Source organism: Ambystoma mexicanum, chromosome 10, assembly GCF_040938575.1.
Source record: "Ambystoma mexicanum isolate Mex_15411 chromosome 10, UKY_AmexF1_1, whole genome shotgun sequence".
Classification (NCBI taxonomy): domain Eukaryota; kingdom Metazoa; phylum Chordata; class Amphibia; order Caudata; family Ambystomatidae; genus Ambystoma; species Ambystoma mexicanum.
The window spans coordinates 722598648-722619804 of record NC_090932.1 but is presented as its reverse complement, the minus strand read 5'-3'; the positions used below and the strand labels follow the sequence as shown (position 1 = coordinate 722619804).

At 42.2% G+C, this 21157-nt stretch overlaps 1 protein-coding gene across 1 annotated transcript in view; it reads right to left on the bottom strand.

Annotated features, from left to right (window-relative positions):
* The window catches only part of LOC138493219 (carboxypeptidase B-like), a 36402-nt gene extending 31682 nt beyond the window's left edge, over positions 1-4720 (bottom strand). Inside the window, exon 1 of the mRNA XM_069620368.1 lies at positions 4656-4720. Within this exon, the coding sequence (XP_069476469.1) occupies positions 4656-4720 (65 nt within the window). The remainder of the gene's footprint in view (positions 1-4655) is intronic.
* Positions 4721-21157: the final 16437 nt, after the last annotated feature.

Sequence of the window (21157 nt, the reverse complement as noted above, 5' to 3'; positions counted from 1 at the left end):
CTACAGCCATTATTGCTTGTATGCTACTTACATGTGAGCAATAGGATAGCAATGCATGTTCTCGTTCAAATGTGTGCTTGGGAAAATAAAAATAAAAATATAACTGCAATCGGTTATTTATAACGCACTTAATACCCCGAGGTTTCTAAGTGTGGTAACCGGTGCGCTGCATTCTCTTCCTGCCATGGCAAGCGTGATGCCCCTGTGCTATCCTCCCGGCCTCAGACCTTCTGCAGTCTCTTGCCAGCTCAAGCTACTGTCAATGTACTAATTTACCCGATCAACACGCATGTGTATGGTGGCAATGATAAAAGCATCAGGCTTTTTAAATACCACCTAACGACGAGTAAGAATTCCCCATGGGATTTTACCGCGTGCAGAACATGGAAACTACTGCCTACACTAAGCAACCACCATCTATAAATGTATATGCACGCCCCATGCATTAATGCCTGTGATATGTTAGGGAGCTTTCATACTGCCCCAAATCACCACTGTATTAGTCTCAGGGAACTGAGACCTGTCTGGAAGTCGGCGTGCTTTGCCCCCGACAGGGGAAGGCACATTGTTGTCTGCGGGGGAGAGAAAAAGCGATAGAAGTGTTAGGGGATAGAAAGGAAATATAAAACAAACTTGCATTGAAGCAGAGATGATGCAGGGTAAAGTGAGAGGGATTATGTTTCTTATAGCCTGGGAACATGCTGAGGCAGCATGTGTCACTGGTCTCAAGGGCAGTACATTTACATGGTAAATTCAAAGGCCAATCAGTGGTCTTCAAACTGGGGGTCTGGACCCTCTAGGGTTGGGCTGAAGGGTGTCCGGGGGTGGGGAAGAGGCTATTTAGAAAGGAATGAATGTGGCTGTTTTTAGTATTACATATGAACACATTTTCTACTGCTTATACTGTCTATTAAACACAGTCACCTTCATTAAGCATGAGGACCCCCTGCCAATCCTTGGAGCTCCCTGGGGGGGGGGGCAACCCCTAAGTGGGGGGCATGAAGGCTTTTATTTGTTTGGGGAATGTGTTTCGTTTCCCTGACCAAACAAACTCCAGAATGGTAATACAGGGGTTATAAAGCAGGCAGGAGAAGAGAGCCCAAGTCAAAAATATACTGTGTGATAGGTGAATGCAGAGGAGGAAAACGGCGAAATAGGGCCATGGCTGTCCGGCATGCAGTGAAAATATGGCATTGAAGTAGCATGGAGTGTTGCAGATTGGCACCCTATTTTGTGAAATGTTTTTGTGGGTAACATTCAGATAAATAAAATAAACTGAAAATACCTTGAAGAATGGGCATACAGATGGACCGGTCATGTAGAGAGTTAAGGCCCTATTCATGGAATTTTTTGCACGGCTCAAAGTGACTTTGCACTGCTGAAAAGTGACTTTGCACTGCCAAAACAAACCCTGATTCACGGAACTGTGCAAAGTATATTTTTGCAGTGAAAAGTCCACGCAAAGTCAGTGTGCAGTCATTTGTGCAGTGCACAATGTCTTTCCACAGACTTTGCACTGCAAAAATACACTTTGCACAGTTCCATGAATATATGAAATGCATGGTATGTCTTTAAAAGGGAATAGAAGATCACTGGTATGTACTAAGAATATGATATATCATTGGTCCAGAGCTCATTGAACCCCTAGGGGACCCATGAACAATGTCCAGGAGCAAGTACATTCACAGGACCATTGAAAGGAATGAGAAAGGTTAAAGAGCCATTGGCTTCAGTAAAGCTAAGTCTGATCTACCCCACAGGTGCGGATTCCACGATAATCACTCCTATGAACGGCCAGTGGAGACCCGAAAGAAGTGTTCCAGTGGTCAGCAAATCCGCTCAGGCCCCAGACAAAGAAATAACAGACCAAGAGGACCTCCAATAGAAGTCTATTGGACATGCTGTAAAGACCTGTCTCCCAGGAAGCATTACCATGGATCAGGGGTCATTTGGGGGTGGGTATCTTGAATAATCAGCACCCCAGGACCCCAAGATAAGTCCTCACATAAGTGGGTTCAAAACGCTCTAGCAATACGAAATTACCCATTGAGCAAACAGCTCTGTTCTACAGGTGTGATTTTCGGGACTTGCACCCAGAGACAACGAAGATCTCAGCATCCAAGGAAATGAGCAAAGGCTCTTCCCAGGACTTCTTCTGTTAATGCAAGAGTGGAAAGTCCGGCGAGGAGGACTTCAGGAAGAAGAGAGACGGCTCCCAGCAGCTCGATGAACAAAGGAATGCAGCAACATTTAAACAAGCCTTAGGAGCGAGAGATTTAGGAGTGCTCATGAGGAGAAATCTGAAAGTAGAAAGATCAGAGACTGGTTCAAGCTTGGAGTAAACCTTTGATAAGCCTTAACAAGAGAAACACCTTTCTTTTATTATAAGAATAGGGCTGGGCATTGTGCTCTAGGCTACGTAATTCTACTGTTGGCCAAGAATGTGAACAGTCTGCTTTTGCCTAGGGTTTAGCATTAAGGGTAATGGCTTGTTAAGAATAGGTTTGGAGCTTTCTTGTGGTCACATCTGTTGTATATTGTGTTGTAGACTAGGGAGCCCCTGGAGGGACAGGGGCCTGTGCGACGAGGTTTGAACCTCATGTTTCAGAAGAACACCACTGAAGGTGTGGGACAGCTGGGAGACCACCTACTTTGTCTTTCACCATCCTTCACACTGTTGAAAATTGGAAATGTCCTTATTTCTTCTCGATATTGCCTTATTACCTGCAACTTTCAGGTCCAACCCCTTCTTTAATTTGAGTCTAAATAAGCAAGTTGTTAAACGTGTTTTTTGAATCACTTGTCCACAGGATATACAGGTGATCATAGAAATAGAAACAGGCTGCCCACTAGCCTACTGGCAGTTTCCTCTTAGTTCCAATACAGCCCAGCTAATAGTAAAATTGTAAGATGTCCTGGTAGATCGGAACCTATGAAAGCTCAAGGAGTTTGGGGCAGTGACACTCACATGCCAGGTGACAGTGCGCCCCAACGGATGTCTTGCGACATTGGCGTATAAGAAATTTGCCAGATGTCCAAATATGCACTTCTAATTTGTTGAGATAGTTAACATACAGTTATGAGCTTGATAGTCAGTGCAGTAATTGTGGAGTGTGTACATTGCAGCTGAACCTTTGCTCTAAACATGTACTCTTAGCACCATGGTGGTTCACTTTATCCAATCAGGTTGCACGAAGCACATGCTATATTCGAAAGTGCAAGCACATGTTCATAGCCGTCTATATGCTTCCATTCCCCATGTCCTCCATTTTCCAGCTGCCCCTTCTTATAAACATATAATACATTAATACAAAAGTGCCTGCGGTCACCTCTCCTGACGGCTCCACTGCTGCGCTCCATCAGCTGGATCGAAAATGGAAAAGAGGCTATTTTTGATCAACCTTATCAAACATTTAGGATTTGATGTAGTTTGCTTTTCACAGACAATCCCTTGCCCACACGAGTTTTTTCAGGAAAGCAGAGTTATTGGTTGTCAGCCCATTGCTAATGTTGGGTGATCATTCCTTCACTCTGGCCTTTAAATAGGGCTGACACGCTGTTACCATCTAGCACAGCCTGCCTCGGGGATATCCCCACTTAAAATATGGCTTACATTTATAATTGTTCTTTTGCAACAAGCTCAATACCAGAGATTGGTTTCCAAGAGCGGGTGGAATTCGAAACTGTGTTGCGCTGAGTTGTCTTGTTTCCATGACAAACGCGTCGCCCCTGACCTATCCCTCCTCATTTAGTAGATAGTACAGTAAATGCTGTTCATAATTTGTGTGTTCCGATACTTCTCTGAACACCGTTTTTTACAAATACATTCTGGAAACAAGTCACGAGTTATTCTCTCACCTCAGCGTCGTGTGATACTGAGTAATCTCAACGGATTTATTGCATTGCTTTGACATTCCCGCCTTCACTGCTTCACAGAAACACGCTGCTCTGAGAATGGGCGTACTTATAGAGCATTTCATTTTGTTTCAGTTTTTACGGAATGTGGTTCATTTCCCTGAGTAATTTACAAACGCATTATTCCTTAGAAAACGCTTTATAAATCAGGCCCTGTGTATTTGTGCTTAAAAATGTTTAGATTTTAAAAACTCTGTACGAAATCGCTTTCGATTACGCAATACATTAAAAAACAAGTTAGCTCAAGGCACTCAAAGAGCAACGTGAACGATGTTTGAAACACGTACGAAATGATGTCAATCCGGAATAAATATTTGTAGCAGGTGACGCATTTCAGATAGAATCACTTTATACCAACATTACACCAACTACCCTGGAGAGCTGCCTCATTGACACGTTGTCCAAGTGGATGAATTGGAGATCTGAGTGTTACTGGTTTGGATCCAGGCAACACCAACGGCCTAGGAATTGGCAAGTGGCAGCAAAAATGGCAGACGTAGCGCAATATAAGACCATCTTTTACTACATTACTCAAGCAGGCAGGGTGACTTTTTTTCCTCACCGAGACTGAAAACACACGTGTGGCAGGCCAGATGGAATAGCTCAGAAGAAGGAGCCGGGGGAGACAGTCCACGCACGGCCAGGGGGTGACGTGTGCTCCCCAGGGTATAAAACAAGGGAGACGGAGCTCAACATAACAAGGGGTGTGGAAGGCAGACACCACTGTCTCAGACTCTTACCTGTGGAAGCTGCGTGGTTCAGCAGACACAGCGGCAATGCTCACGAGGAAGACAAGGACCCACATGTTGACCCCTTCAGACTTCTCATGCACTTGCTGCTTCTTTTATACTCTAGGCTGCTGTTTGCTTGTCCTGTCCGAACCATGTGCCAATTGATTAATGACCGGCCTGACCGTGAAACTATTGATAATGTTTTCTTTGCGTGGGTCGGTGCACACCTGGCTGCAACAGGCTGCACCTTGCTGTGGCCTTTCCATGAGACGCGTCGGTCTTGTATTGAATCCTTTATTGTCGGATTGCAGCGCTTTGGCTATTGAACCAAGTCTCCCATAGGGATCTTCAGTTGGTTGCCCAATTAGAATAACGTGTCTTGATTGTGATACCATAACTGACTATCGTGATATTTGAGGCCTGTGCTCAGAGGCGTTGCTAGTGGGTGGCTAAGGGGGCTATAGCCCCTGGCCCTTTGGTTGTAGCCCCGGATAGAATCTCAGGAGCTACTGCCAAAAGTCTAGCTAGCCCCCAGTCCCAACAATTCCGACATCAGCGTAGCCCCGGGTCTTTTCCAGACCTAGCAACACCCCTGACTGTGCTGCCTTCTCATGCGACCATACTTTGATTCATTCGACAAGTAGTTTAATTTCTTCCATACTGAGGATGGGCCTATATGTTTATATGTTCTCGCATGCACACTGGAGATGGCTACAAAGACTGGTGGTTCTTGAAGGCTGACTCATCCATTCACCAGCACACTCACCAAATCACCCACTCACTCACCCAATCCATCCATCAACCCACTTGGACTCCATGGATCCCACCCAATCACTCATGACTTTATCCACCCCTTAATCCACCCACTCACTTCTCTAGCCCCACTCCTCCGAATCACTTGCTCCTCCATCCATTCACTCAACCACCAACTCACTCAATTGCTTGATCAGTCAATCATTCAGTCAGATTAATTTGCTCCATACTGAGGATGGGCCTATCTGTTCTCGCATGCACACTGGAGATGGATACACAGACTGGTTGTTCTTGGAGGCTAATATACGACTCATCCATTCACCAGCACACTCACCAAATCACCCACTCACTCACCCAATCCATCCATCAACCCACCTGGACCCCATGAACCCCACCCAATCACTCATGACTTTACCCACCCACTAATCCACCCACTCACCTTTCTACCCCACCACTCCCCCCACTCACTTGCTCCTCCACCCACTCACTCAGCCACCAACTCATGCACTTGCTTGCTCAGTCACATTCACTCACTCACACATTCACCCACTCACCCACTCACCACACACACACACACACACACACACACACACACACACACACACACACACACACACACACACACACACACACACACACACACACACACACACACACACACACACACACACACACACACACACACACTTTCCTCTGTCGCTCGCCTTCACTACTCTTTTTGTCTTTGTTGTGCCGAGGACTGCTATGCATAAAGTACGAGATAACCCGTACTTTTGTGCAGAACCAGGCTGTATGTTTTATGTGTATACTCTGGGTAAGTTTCCTTTTGGAGGGCAATGTTAAGACATTTTATTTGGGGTGTGATTGGTGGTGTATGTAGGACCCACAAGGATGTTCAGCTTTTCAGCGGACTGCGGCTACTGTAACTCCATAGAGAGCATTTTCGAGTGCATATGGCTGTCAGTCATCTTAAGCATGGAAGACGTGAGCATTGATGTGGCCACATGATAAAATGTGCATAGCACTTTCTCAAAACGTATATAAATTTCTGTCTTCACTTCGTGCCCAATCACTCTTTGCACTTACTCTGTGAAAAGTGACCGCTCAGTACTCCTATAACACTGTATAGAAGCCCTGATGGTACATTCTGGGTTGTGCCAGTAAGAGAATGTCAGTCCTGAAGAGAGGCCTTTATACAGCACCGGTGTCAAGAAGTTCCATACAGTATGAATACACATTGAACACTATTGTTGTTGAGTGCTGTTCTTCCTCCGTTTGGATAGCAGCCGTACTGAGAAGTGATGATAACGTTGCACTCTTTCCACAAGAGTGCATTATTATTACGTTAAAAGGGTAAATATGGAGTTGAGGACTCGAATCAAAGCCTTTCAAGCCTCAGCCTGTCTCAAAACTACAAACCATCCAAGCGTTTTTCACTGTGAAATTTCTAGGCTTATATTTTGTCAATTGGTGCTCTTATATTTTAGTTTTTTGTCTCTTCTGTCTCTATATGAATGTTGTTGCCTGAATGCTTTAACCTTTTAAGATATACATATAAAGAACCATAGAGTTGGGAAATGGTGGGTATATATACACAATGTCACTGAGCACTCACTTGTACGTGATCAAGCAGCGAGGAAGCTGTGAAACGTGTTGTACCATGTGATTTTCTACTTTGGCTGATGCCGTAATAAAACTGGATATTTTTAAAGGAAAACCCATTGCTTTTTGTGTTCAATTACGGACGAAGCTTTACTTTGGCGAGTAATTCATTGTTTGGAGTGCCTTCCTGTTTGGGAAAAAGAAGAAATCATTTTTTCCCTTTCTTTGGAATATATATATATATATACATATATATATATATGTACATATATATTCAATGAAAAAACTTTGTTAAAGGGGCATTGTGGTTATAAGTAAAACAGAAAACGTCAGACATTCACCAGTTATGGTAAGCTAAGCAACCATAACTCGCGCCACCACCATGCACTGCTAAGACTAATACCCAGGACATCAAAGATGACATCACAAATGTCATTGATGACATCAGTGATGATGTCACATGTGAAATTGATTTTGATGAAAAGTCCCTACAAGGGGTTGTGTTTATTATGTTGGTAACAAGATTTCAGGGGTGATCAGGAGACCTATTATGGACTACTTAATCTATTAAAGAATGTACTCATCTAAACAACATTGTATTGGAGTGTTGTTGTTAACATAGGAACCTAATCATACATAAACATAGGCAATGGCTGCAGCATGCACCATAGAAGTACAATATATATAATCTTACAATTGTGTATAGTAAAATAATGAATGCTACCTTATCAGAGTTTTGAGTAATGTTAAACATGTAATAACCAGCTAACAATTCAAGACTTACTACATATGTGGGCTAGTACAAACAATACATATGAAGACCCACAATGCATACAAATCAGAGGCATATACAGGGAAACTAAAGTAAGCAAGAAAGAAACAGCATCATCAGAAAATGTTAATAACATTAAGGTTTATCTTCATGTATACAAATTAATTGCACCATGAGCTGAGACCAAATCCTAAGGAAAGTACTTTAAGAACATATGACAAGTTTAACGTCTAGATAGATATAACCTTTTTGAATTTTAATATTCTGTCAGTGAACAAAGCCACCTGGCCTAGATATGCCAGTGAACAAAAACAAGTGGCCCAGATATGTGATGTCATCAGTGATGTCCTCAATGACATTTGTGATGTCATCTTTGATGCCCTATGTGGTAGTCTTAGCAGTGCATGGTGGTGGTGCAAGTTATGGTTGCTTAGCTTACCATAACTCACAAATTTCTGAGGTTTTTCCGTTTTACTTGTAACCATAACGTCCCTTTAACAAAGTTTTTTTTATTGAATTTCATAGGATTCTATTAGTGCAACTTAACCATAATGTCCCTTTGATAAAGTTTTTTCAGTGAAGTCCATGGGTTTTTACCAGTGCATGATATTTTCCTACAATTTACTAATATCATACGTACCCCAATAAAGCAACATTTTTGTCCAATTTACAACGTTCCACCTTAAAACTCTGCATTCCCTACCTTCTAGCATCATTTTTAACACTTCTAAACACTTTTTGCAATGTTTTCCACTGTTTTTGCATCCCTCAATGTCCACAAACTTTTGACTTCATTGCGGAGCTTCCGGACAGTGCCATGTGACCATGCGCTCGCGCATGACATGATGACATGCCCGCGAACGTGTCTGCACTTTGCAATCAGGTCCGTGCATTCCAGTCCATTTTGGATTGCATTTTGTACTGATCTAGGAACTTTCAACCTCAAAACGTACCCTTGCACATCCATTACAATTTAGTAAATTATGAAATTATATTTTATTTATATCGCACTCGTACACAAGTGTTTCAGAGCGCGAACAGGCAAAGGGAGGGGAACAGAGGAGAACAAAAACAATGATCTTACTAGGCCCAATGACATTGAACGCGCAAGTGCATGGAAGGGGAAAAAGGTGAAGTACATGGAAGGGAAAGAGGAAAGTGTGGAACAGAGGAGAGAACAGAATAAATTAATAAAAATAAATAATTAAAGGTGGTAATGCAGCCAGCAAGTGTAAAGTGCTATGTTAGGCAGATAGGGTGTATCTGATAAGTGCAGAAGAGAAGTCGGTGGGGGGCTGTATGGGTACAGATACAGACCCCAGTGCAGGGGGTGGCCAGGAGGCAGTGCAAGAGGGTGGCCGGTGCCCGAAGGACAGAGGGTGACCAGGTGAACGGTGCAGAGAGAGAAAACATATCAGCAGGGGAGAAGAGTGGAAAAGGCAGAAGCGAAGAGGGAGGTCTTGAGGTGCTTCCAGAAGCAAAGGTGATTCTCCTCAAGTTTCAAGGTGGCAGGAAGGCTGTTCCAAAGGGAGGCCCCACCCGAAGACAGAGATCTACTTCCATTGCTTTTCTTTGAAAAACGACTGACCCTGAAGGAGTTAGAGGTAGAGGAGTGAAGGGCTTGAGAGGGGAGGTATTTAAGGAGGGATAGTTGAAGGTACACAGTACACATTACATACTTGGAAGAATGTCAGCCACACTGCTATTTATCTTAAAAATGTCATCAGCTATTGCCATTCCTCCTCCCCAAGAGCCACCTCCACTTGCTGGAAGACCTACACAACAAAGTGCAGTACTTCCAAAGACTATGAAGAGGACCGAGAAGATGAGGTAGAGGAAGTGCCTACCTCTAGCACTCACAGAGAATCATGGGTGTGGCAGTTCTTTACCACTGTTGGGAATGTACTAAAGGCTAAAGCTACAAAAGTGAAATGCACAGAGTGCAACGTTGTACTCAGTCATGGACTACCTGAACAATACTCCTACAGAACCACCTCCATGCGCCTCCATACCAAATCCAACCACTGCAATGCTCTCAGAAAGGTTGTTCCTTTCTTAGCAAGTAATAGGCTGTCTTCCTCCACATCTTCCTCAACATATACTACAACCACACAGCCTACCATTGTGGGACACAAAATCCCACCAGCTACCTTGCAAGCAATAGAAAAGGCTGTTGATCCACATCTTTCGAAGATAGATATATACTGTAATACACCACTCTGCAGGGGGGTTCAATTTCAAAGTGCTTTTGAAGCTGTAATCAAGGAGCATGAGAAACACTGCCCCCTACCTCAGAAGAAACACATGTACTACATGTTCCCCTGTCCACCTGCCCCTTCACATTAGTGCTTGGTGCCTCTTTCCTCATTTCCCTCCCCACCTTTCGTTCTAACCTCTCCTACAAACATTTTTAAAAAATACATTAAAAACAACAAAAGAAAGGTTCCTTTAGGAACCATCTTTCACAGTTAAAAAATAGAACTAACAAAAAATCTTATAGACTCCAACTACTTTACATTTATCAGTAAAGTACATAGACTCAATAAGATTTTCCAACATTTCCATTAGCATTTTGTGTTATGCTATAAAGTCATATTCACACTTTACACACACATTCAAGGTTGGGCCTATAACCTTTCTGAAAACTTTTGCTCACATTCATTTAATGGAAACAAAGTTATAAGCCATCTCAAAATGTTGAGACCCCCTCACTAATTTATCCCCCTCTTGACAAAATCCCAGCAAACTTTACAAACATATTTATATCTAGATCTAAAATCTTTTTGCAAACTTGTGTAGATTTGTCAAATGGCAGCACATTTATAAGCCTTTACAATTTTTGGGACCCCCTTCTAATTTTGTTCCCTCTTGACAGAACGGTGCCACACTTTCCAAAAACATTCAGAATCACGTCTAGAATAAAATTCCAGTGCAGTTTCATTCAGTGGCGCCAAAGTTATAATCCATCCAAAAACTGCTTTTCACCAACCCTGTAATGCAGAAATAGGCATAGATGTCCATGAACATCTGAAGTGTTCGTGAACATCACAGGACTGTACCCGAACATCCTGACTGTTCAGGGACTTCAGGGATGAAAAACGCTTGTCATTTTGCTTCTTACGGCCATTTCCCATCCCATCCATATCACTTCTTACCTCCCCAGAGATTGTTTGATAAGTTTGACAAGTGCAATGTAGTGTTTTTTAATATGTTTTTACAGCGCTGTCTGCAGACACTAGCCGCTGTGCGCAAATCCAACATGACGGACGTTTCCAAAAATCTGACGCACTTAACGCTTTTCACCATCCAATCAGTGGGCGTGTCAGATATCTGCGGACATCACGTCACCCTCTGGGCTAATCGGAGGCCCGTCCGTGGACCGAACAGAGAGGTGAGTCCATGGACTGAACCCAGATATCACTAATTTATTTGTACCTACTTTTGGCCCGTTTAAAAAAACCTACTGCACGGATTAACACTAAATTTACAAAAGCACACTACCAAAACCTGGACGAATGCACATCTAATCCCCTTTGCCCTCAGAACACATTGCGCCTGTTCGCACGGTCCATAAACTTGTGACGCGCTTCTAATTAGTTTGGGGGCACTATCCCTGTCCTACGGACACCTGTGCGCACGTGCTTATGATCTCCTGTGCCACTGAACACTGCGCTTGTCTGGAGCTGTCCAACCGCACCTGTTGCACTTTTAATTAATTTGGGGAACCCGCTACTGTCCTACGGACACCTAGGCGCATGCGCACATCACATCTCATGCAATAGGTGTCCTACGGACAGCTGTCTTACCCGCGGACATCTGTGACATTCCCATGTGACCGCACCCGCGCTGAGCGTCGGTCTGTATCCGCAGATACTGTCTGGGTCCCCAGACACCTAAAAAGTGCTTTTTTGGCCAATCCAGGATGTATTACTGTGAAACGTCACTCTTGCAGAGGTCCATAGACCATTGTCTTGGTGATCTAGAGACTCTTTGCAACTTTCTGGGCCATCCTTGAGGTTTGAAGTGTCCACAGAGCGCGCGACTGTCCGTGGAGCGCTCCCCTGCACACTATAAAATGCCACATCCCACAGCTGTGCCTCATTCTGTTTTGGCTACCCAGGGCAGATCACTTGGCTGAGCTGTTACCCAGGACAGATCACTTGGCTGAGCTGTTACCCAAGGCAGACCACTTGCTGAGATATTACACAGGACAGAGCACTTGGCTTTGCTCTTGCTGGAGCATTGCTGAATTCCTACTGTTGGACGTAATGGCCATGGCTGCTGCTGGCTCCTCAGCAGCACCTTCATCACCACCACTAACACCTTTTGGAGGGCCTGGGGAGGGGGACAGGCGTGGTGATGTAGAGGGGGATCAAGAAGAGGAGGAGGATGAAGTAGTGGAAGTCCCCACTGCCAGCTGCCAACGTGAGTCTTGGGTGTGGAGGCTCTTTACCACCGTTGAGGGGTACCGAAGGCGCGTGCGGCCAAGGTTCGCTGCACTGAGTGCAATAGTCATGGGAAGCCTGGGCTGTACAGCTGTGGGACCACCTCCATGTGGCGACACCTGGGGTCGAACCACAAAGCAGCAGTTCGGAGGGTTGTCCCCTTTGTACAGGGTAGTGGGTTGAGTTCCTCTATCGCATCTTCCGCATCTGCTTCTGTCAGCACAAGGGACACTCCTGTGAGGCTGCTGATCCCTGACCAAGCCTCACAGGCAATACACACAGTGTGGACCCTTACCTTTCAAAGGGTCACTGTACTGTGTATGTACTGTGATGCAGTACTCTGCATGCAGGAACAACTCCGGAGTACTTTCGAGGCTACAGTCTGGGAGCACGAGGGACACTGACCCCTACCTCCATGAGGCCCACCCAACATCTTCCTCTCTCTACCTGCCCCTTCATCCCTGTTGTTGGTGCCCCTGCCCTACCCTAACTTCCATTCCCGTTCCTTTTGTGTCATGTACAAAAAACACCAAAAATATTATAAAACAACAAAAACCAAAAAGAGAAACAGCTCTTTTCAGAGCCACCTTTCACATTTTAAAAATAAAAGTACCAAATAAATGGTGCAGGACCCTGTGCAGCCTGCAGAGGCCACGGACAGCACGGTAGTCCGCGGACATCTAAAAAATGTAGCTGGTGACCACATCTAAACCATTTCACTCTTTTACGGGAGCAAGTGGTGCCTCTGTAAAGAGCCTTTTCTGTGTTTTTTTATTTTCGGGAGGTTTTTTTCAAGATTTTGAGATAGAGCAGGCAACACCTACTATGAAGTGCTTCCTATATGTGCAAAAAGAGCTGCAAAGCATGTTGGATATTTCGCAAAAAAAGCTGATTGCCAGCATCAGTAAGATGGACTCCATTTCTGCAGAAAATATTAGTGCTATGAAATGTAATGTTTTCAATGTGGCAGGACGACATGTCAACATCTATAAAAATGTGCAAACAGCCTTGTTGACATTGCACCTCACTTTCTCTATTTGCGCAGCAAATGATGTAGAGGGCAGCCACATCTGGCTCTGGGCAATGCGAGAAAGAATTACTCGGGAGTTTGGAAACATGTCCATGACCTTCCCAAATGCCTCCTTCATCACAAACTGCAGTGAGATTCCTGCAACATTGCCTAAACTGTTCCCTCCATAATGAACAATAATAATGTCTGGATGATGACGCATCACCAAAGTGGCACAAAGGGGAAGCAAATCCACCCGCTTCATTACGTGCACTCTGTACCACTGCACATCAACATGAACAAGTCCAAGATGTTTTGCCACTCCCCAGTGCTTTGCATACAGCTGCAACCAATGTATCAACGAGTCCCTCAAAATCCAAACACGCTGCTCCTGAAAGACATAGCCACAGCCATCTGCACTCCTCTCAGCAAAAGGACCCTCTGCCACAGTCTCTCCTTGCACACCACCCACAGGAAACCTTATTTGCCAATCCCATAGCCTCTATATTCCCATTTCAATGCCTGCCATCCTCAAAAGCCCTGGATGTGGCATGCACGATCCGCAGACTACCGTGGTGTCCACGAACATATTGTACAATTCATAACCACCACAGGATAATACGACCATGCAACCAAGAATCTGGCCAGTGGCCACAACCCACACACATAAACCAGCCGCCCAAGGCCCTGTCCACTTCTGTACACATATATTCCAGTACTTACAGCCAGTGGCCAGACTCTACGGCCATGCACCCAAGAGTCTAGGGCTGGCCACAAACACCACAGCATAATACAGCCTACACAATCATCCTCATATCATCTACATTCCACTCCCCTACTTAGTGGTCCAAGTGCATGAAAAGAAGTAGTGGAAATATGTTCCCTGCTGGCCTGCCCCTGCTACCCACAAATCCCATCACCATGGCCCCTCCAATGCACAATTCAAAGCCCCAAACAAATGGCCTTGCTGTTTAAGTGAACATTCAGTGCAGTCCACTGAAGTGCAGGTCTGAACTGATTTCTACACTTTTATTTTTAAAAAGAAACCATCCTGGAACAGTTTCTTTTTAAAATAAAAGTATAGGAACAGTAAAATGTAATTTTAAAAAGTAGAGGAGCACCACTCCCAACCAGTCACGCCCACTTCTACCACTGCCCCTACCCTAAAAAAGCCTGCCTGCAGTCACCAGATAAGTCGTTTGCCCAAGGCCCTGTCTGCGGACTACTGCGGTGTCTGCGGACTACTGTACTCTGCACGGTCTTATTCCACATAAACAAACACATCCTATCAACCAACTTTCACTCCCCCACCCTTCCCATCCCTTCTTCCCAACACCACATGCCCCAAAACATGATTCCCAGCCCTGTTCCCTACTCGCGGTATCTGCAGACAGCTGCAGCTATACACGGATAGAACATGGCGGACGTTTCAGTAAAATATGATGCACATCACGCTTTCCACCAGCCAATCAGTGGGTGCATTGGGTGTCCGTGGACATCACACAGCCCTCCGGACTAATCAGAGTGCTGTCAGCAGAATGAACAGGGAAATGGGTCCGCAGACCAGACCCAGATATCACTCATTTTTCGGGACCTACATTTCACCTGTTTTAAAGAAAACTACTGGGCAGATTTACACCAAATTTACAAAAGCATGCTTTCGGGACCAAGCCGGCTTTCCTGCTGCAAATTTGGTGAAAATTCATTCCAGCGGTTTGGGCTGTAGGTATGAGCAAAACATTTCTTCCATTGTGTCTATGGAAAAAGAAATGTGGGATCCCCCTATAACTTTGCCCCCATTTACAAAACCTCGCTAAACCTGCCAACAAAATTCAAAGTGGGCCATATACTTTCTTTGCAAAATTTGGTGAGGATTTGTTCAGGGCGAGCGAAGTAATAAGCCACCCAAAAAGTGAAGTTCTCTTCCTATGAGTTGAGAAACGTAACGATAATTACACGCCCCCTACCACTGATGACATTGCAAATCACATCACTGATGCCATCACTGGTACTCATTGATGTGTCAAAATATATTTGGCCATGCACACTGACCTTGGCAGAACGCCATGCTTAAGGCCAGTTATTGTAATGTAATTAGGGTTGTCATCAGTGATGGAATCAGTGATGTGATTTTAAATGTCATCAGTGTTCTCATATTACATGTAATTAGTGATGTCATCATTGATGTGATCTGTGATGCCATCATTGTGGTCATAGGCTGAGCAACGGGGGGACGTACTCAAGGTGGCTTTAGCTGAATTTCAGGGGTTTTGTTGCATTACTTTCTTACCTTAACATCCCTGCAACTAAAGTTTTTTCCCTGTATTTCAAGGGTTTTGTTATTGCATACATAATTCACATTAATGATACACACAATTCAGCTAATCAAAACACGGTATTATGTCCAGAAAGTAAAATAAAAGCAACTGAAGAACCGCATACCCCCCAAATACATCTTTTGTTACAAAAAAAGAGTTTGCATATGTACTTAACTTGTTAAAGTAGTCACATGTATATGTACTGTTCATGAATAGTTATTTAAATCTTACAGTAACTGGCAATATATTTAAACATAAATATTTACTAGACTACTGCCCATATATATTTAGATATATTTTTATATATTTTATTAACAATTTTTTATAGCCGTGTCTACTAAGTATACATGCGCGGCTATGCACAGCAATGACTGGAGGGGTGGCGGTAAGCAGCCTGTCAAAAATGAGCCAATATAAGACCCGTAGACTTCAACGTGGCTATGTATCTTTGTGCCTAATACACCAGCCAATGGTTTCAAGTGCTGTGGTTCCACGCCTACACGATATATACGCCAACAAATTAAAGTAATGACGCATCTACGCCCATGCCGTCTAATGTAACCCACTCATATGAATAAGCCAATGAGGCGTACAACTCCTGTGATACAGCTACGCCTCTTCTCGAGAGATGCATCAGCTAATCACAATACACACTGCGGCTCTGCACCTACATGTGAATTGTACGCTCGTCAACGAATCATCCAATCAAATGTTGTGCTGCATCGACGTGGCTACGCCCATGCCGTTTCACGACATTTGCGCATGCAAGCCTGTCCAATTATGTGTTGCAGAAGTTTGTAGCCACGAATAATCACCACACACACAAAAACATAAATTTACATTAATCATTACTTTTTGTACTTGCTAGTGAAAGTTTTTCTGAGTAACTGCAAGCACTTTTGTTACTTTACCCCTTAATCTCCTCATCTTTTTTACCCAGTTCCCCAAAATCCAATTTTCCTTTGTCTTGTGATTTGTTTAGTTTGTTTATTTTTTGTTTTACGTTTTTGTCTTCTTTTTTAAACTTTTTCATTTTTTGCAGTATTGTCTTTTTCGTTTTGTAATTTGTATTCTGTTATATTTTCCTCCCTGCTTGGACATGCAACATGTCTGACCGTGATAGTAGGAGCAGGGAGGATGACATTATCATTTAGGTGGACAATCTTTCACCACCAAGGAAGAAGCACACAGACATGAAGAAAGGTGCAGACAGTTGGAGCTTCTTTAATGTGAAGGAACACCACTCCACGAAAGAGGGGGATGAAGTACTCTGCACCTTCTGTAACAAGACTCTACGCCCTGTGCCTTCTAATATTCCGTCTCCAAGCATGGGAATATCAATAATGATTAACCATCTGGTGAGAGTCCACTGGGACGATGTCGATGATGAATATCGTAAAGCCCATGAACATCACAAAAGAAAAATGCATGGGACCCTTTCTTTGTATAGAGCAAGATCTGCACCACCTTCAGAACCTCCATCCACCAGTACAGCAACAACGACAAGTACAAATAAATCGTCTACATCAGCAGTGGTATCCACTACAGTGACTCCTCTGTTGCCAACACCCGACCATTCCAGGATGCAAGTCATTTTTAAAGGATGCTGCGAATGGGCAGTCAAGGGAGATGCCACAATTGAGCAATGGTTAAAGCTCATCGTTCAACATCAGATTCCCTGTCATGCTTCGTATTTTATTTTTTCAAGTGGCAATTTGTTCCCTCCTTTTTTCTAAACAAAAGAAAAAGAAAAGAAATAAAACAGTATTGTTGAATTTTATTCCTATACCCTTTGTTAAATTTTTCATCCTTACGTATTTTCCTCCTCTATTACACCCACCTCTTTCTATCCTCCAAAATGGCCCTTTTAAGTGGCCACCATTTATGTTACAAAAATAGATCAAATTAAACACAGATTGCTAAAATATATTACAATATTTATTGTAACTTTTTATGTAGTTTTGGTATGCAAAATTGTCAATTGTTGCCGATAGCCATGACTATCAGAACTGTGAGTAAAAGCCCACCTGTCGTTGCTCACCTTAGCCATGCAAAAAACATCCCGCTATTGATTGGTTGGTACCGTAACTGCGACTAAAAATAATATTATAAACAAATTAACAATACTTTGCATATACATATGTACATTACAGTCAGTCAGTCAATATGTTTATTTGGATACAAAATCCATCAAACACATATAAACATATCACAGAATCAATCACGATCAATCAATAAAATCCCTTCCCTAACAATTCCACAAATATTCAAACACAGCATACTACAAATCAAATCACAATGCATACAATATCATTACAAAGCATCCAATGCTAAAAACAAGGAATGAAGTACAAAAAGACATTCACAACAGCAGCCATATGGTTGAAAAAGAACCAATGATCAAAAACCCAAATTTACTGGAGAAAAATATTAAAACAGTACAGGTAGCCAAGTAATTTTTTTTGCCTAACTGTCTCTTCCTGTAGTACATGGCTCTTTTAAAAAACGATAATAATGCCCATACTGTTAAAACAGAATTAGCACTCAGAAGAAACAGGATAGCAGGCCTACAGGAGCGGCTGTTAGCTTCCCTTAGAACGGGCAATAAAGTTGATTGTCTGATCCAACTGTAACCAGGGCAAAACAATAGCAAGTGGGCCAAATCCTCTTTTATATAACCACAAACCGGGCAAACCGCCAAATCTGGATAACCACTCCAATTAGCTGTGGTTGCCCTCAAAAGGAGGCAATCCAATCTTGCATAAGTTATTAGCCAGTGGTCTTTCCTGGTAGTGCCCCAAATTAAATACGGTTGTATCTCCTTTGCCCGGCTAATAAACGCATGATCTTTGTCTGAATTAGTCACATGCTCCAAAAAAAGTCCTTTTCATTGCAAACACTTCCCCCAAAATGCATTTATAGCTCCTCAACTGAGCTTTAGTCAGAAGTGCATCTGGGGGAGAAAGGAGCCTTATATTGCCTTCAGACAAAACTTTGTCAATATAGTCAAGCCACAGGATTCTTCTCCAACCATCCCTAGACATTAAAGACTGTATTATAAAATGGCAGAGTGAAGCACGTTCATTTGCCCATATTCTAATCCAGAAAGTTATTGGGGCCAGCGCCCACTGGTCCACTCAAAATTCCATACGCAGTACTCTATGAATTGAGGTACAGCGAGTGGAACTCAGGGGTCCAAGTAGCCTCCTAAAAAACAGATTCTCCTTCACTTGTACCTCTTGAGCTTTTTGAAAACTCCATAATGGTGCACCATACAGGGTAACATCTTTAATTTCTGCCGAATACATTTTAAGCACAAGATCTAACGGTTGGCCTTCACACCGAGACAGAAAGCGAGACATTCCCTCTACTTGTTGAGTTAGTTTAACTGATTGTTTTTTCAGATGTGCCATCCCCATAAGTGATTCTGTGAATCTGATCCCCAGGTAATCAAACTCCTTCACCGTTGGGATGGTTTCTCCATTGCACAATATAGGACGCATTTTCGCTGTCCGCTTTATGCCCACACAGGCCATTACAGCCTATTCATTTTTATTAATCTTGAGCCCCATGTTTCCCATGAAGGTCGAATACACATTAATGAGGATCTGTAATGCTTTACAGGTCCTGGCTAGCAACATGGTATCATCTGCACATGCCAGCACAGGAAACGCCCTGCCCACAAAACCAAATAATCGGCCTTTGTATCAACCAAATCCTTTAGGAGCCCATAAATATATTGTAATTCATTTTATGCAGCTTCGGTACTCAAAATTGTCAATTGGTGCCTATAGCCACGACTATCAGAGCTGTGAGTAAAAGCTCCCCTGTCATTGCTCACCTTAGCTGCGCAAATAAAATCTCGCTATTGATTGGTTGGTACCATAACTGCAGCTAAAAATAATATTATAAAAATATTAACAATTCTTTGTATGTGCATATATACATTCCACAAATATATTTATCCAAAGTCTTACCAAATACCTATGTCCTTCCACCTTTCTTCCATAATTGAAGTCTGAAAAAAGTAAAATGTAGTTAATGTTAATGGTAAAGACCATTTATACTATACACTATCACCACTACATTGGTACTTTGGTGTTCATCTTAACAAAAGAAATACAATATAATTTACATTTTTTTTCTCATAATGATACTAAAAGAATACTGATTGTATTCCAAGTATATAACCATTACCAAGTTGTGTTCATAAATCATGCTATAGCGGGGAAAAATGTCTCAATGGAGGAAAAAAAACTCAGTTCTGTTATTTAAAATACTTAACATTTAAGTTACTACAAACTACTTTTTAAATCAGAAAATTTGAAAAAGAATGGCCTACAACATCCATAGTTCATACACCAATAAATGCATTTCACTACAATGCACAGATGTTACAATACTATACATAGATTACTTTATGCTACATGATGATTAATTTACAGATTACTTTATGCAACCTTCACCAGGAAACCAAGACATATAACGTAACTATGTCTTCAGTTTTACAAAGAAGTAAATGAAGACATGCCAACACTTTAACATTATTTTGAGTATTCATCTTCTTAGACTATAATAAAAGTTGTGAATACATATATTAACATTTATGAAAAACTACATTAGCGCATGTCATTTCCATACTTCTTATAAAATCTGTGTGTTCTTTGTTTGGCCACCTAAACACATAAGAAGTTCATAATGATATTTCATATCAACACATCATATTTTAAAACGTAAACCTACAAATTATTACCTAAACTTCTGTTACCACTGATATTGCTACACCGTGTGGAATACCTATTTCTTCAATATCAAATGTATTCTAAATTATACAAATTATATCTACACTGCAACTTCATAACTTATTTCAAAATTTGGTGTCTGTCCTTTTTCTGGCCACCTAATCTCAATTATCTTAAACCTACCATACAAAATGAAAGAACAGTTTAATGACTGAATAGATTTCTGACTTTTCTAAAAACTCCACACTGCACATAAAACATATTTATACAATTAACAAAGTTATCTTTTCAGTCATTTTTTAAATTTTGTATTTCAATTGCACCATATGTTTTTGTATCTGCAAACTACTGTTTACTTGTTTCATATGTAAACAATCATCAGCTTCTACACTCCCTTACACCCAACATAATGTACATGGAACAATTTATGTAACCTCGCATATATAGGGAACACTTGTACATATTAAAATATACAGTGTTTTAAACAATAAAACAGAAGTAGAAGATTTCAGAATGCTATGTTCTCTTCTAAATTATATAATCTTCACAATACCACCTCTACATTTATTTAGTACTATTTTTAAAAAAAACATCCTAGTAGCAAACTTTGTCCTACTTTACATAAACCACTTATTGGCCTATTTTTCAATTTCATATTTGTATTCTGCATTTTTATATTCACAAAGAATATTACACATATATTTTAAAACATCTAACAACATTAAGTAAGCATTCTGTAACCCCTTTGGCAATCTAGCTTGGTGCGTGACTATAGAGTAATTATAAACAAGCCAATCTTCTTCTGTATGCACCCATGTCATGAAATGTCCAGATTCAATGGATACCCCCTCATGGAAAATAATTGCACAC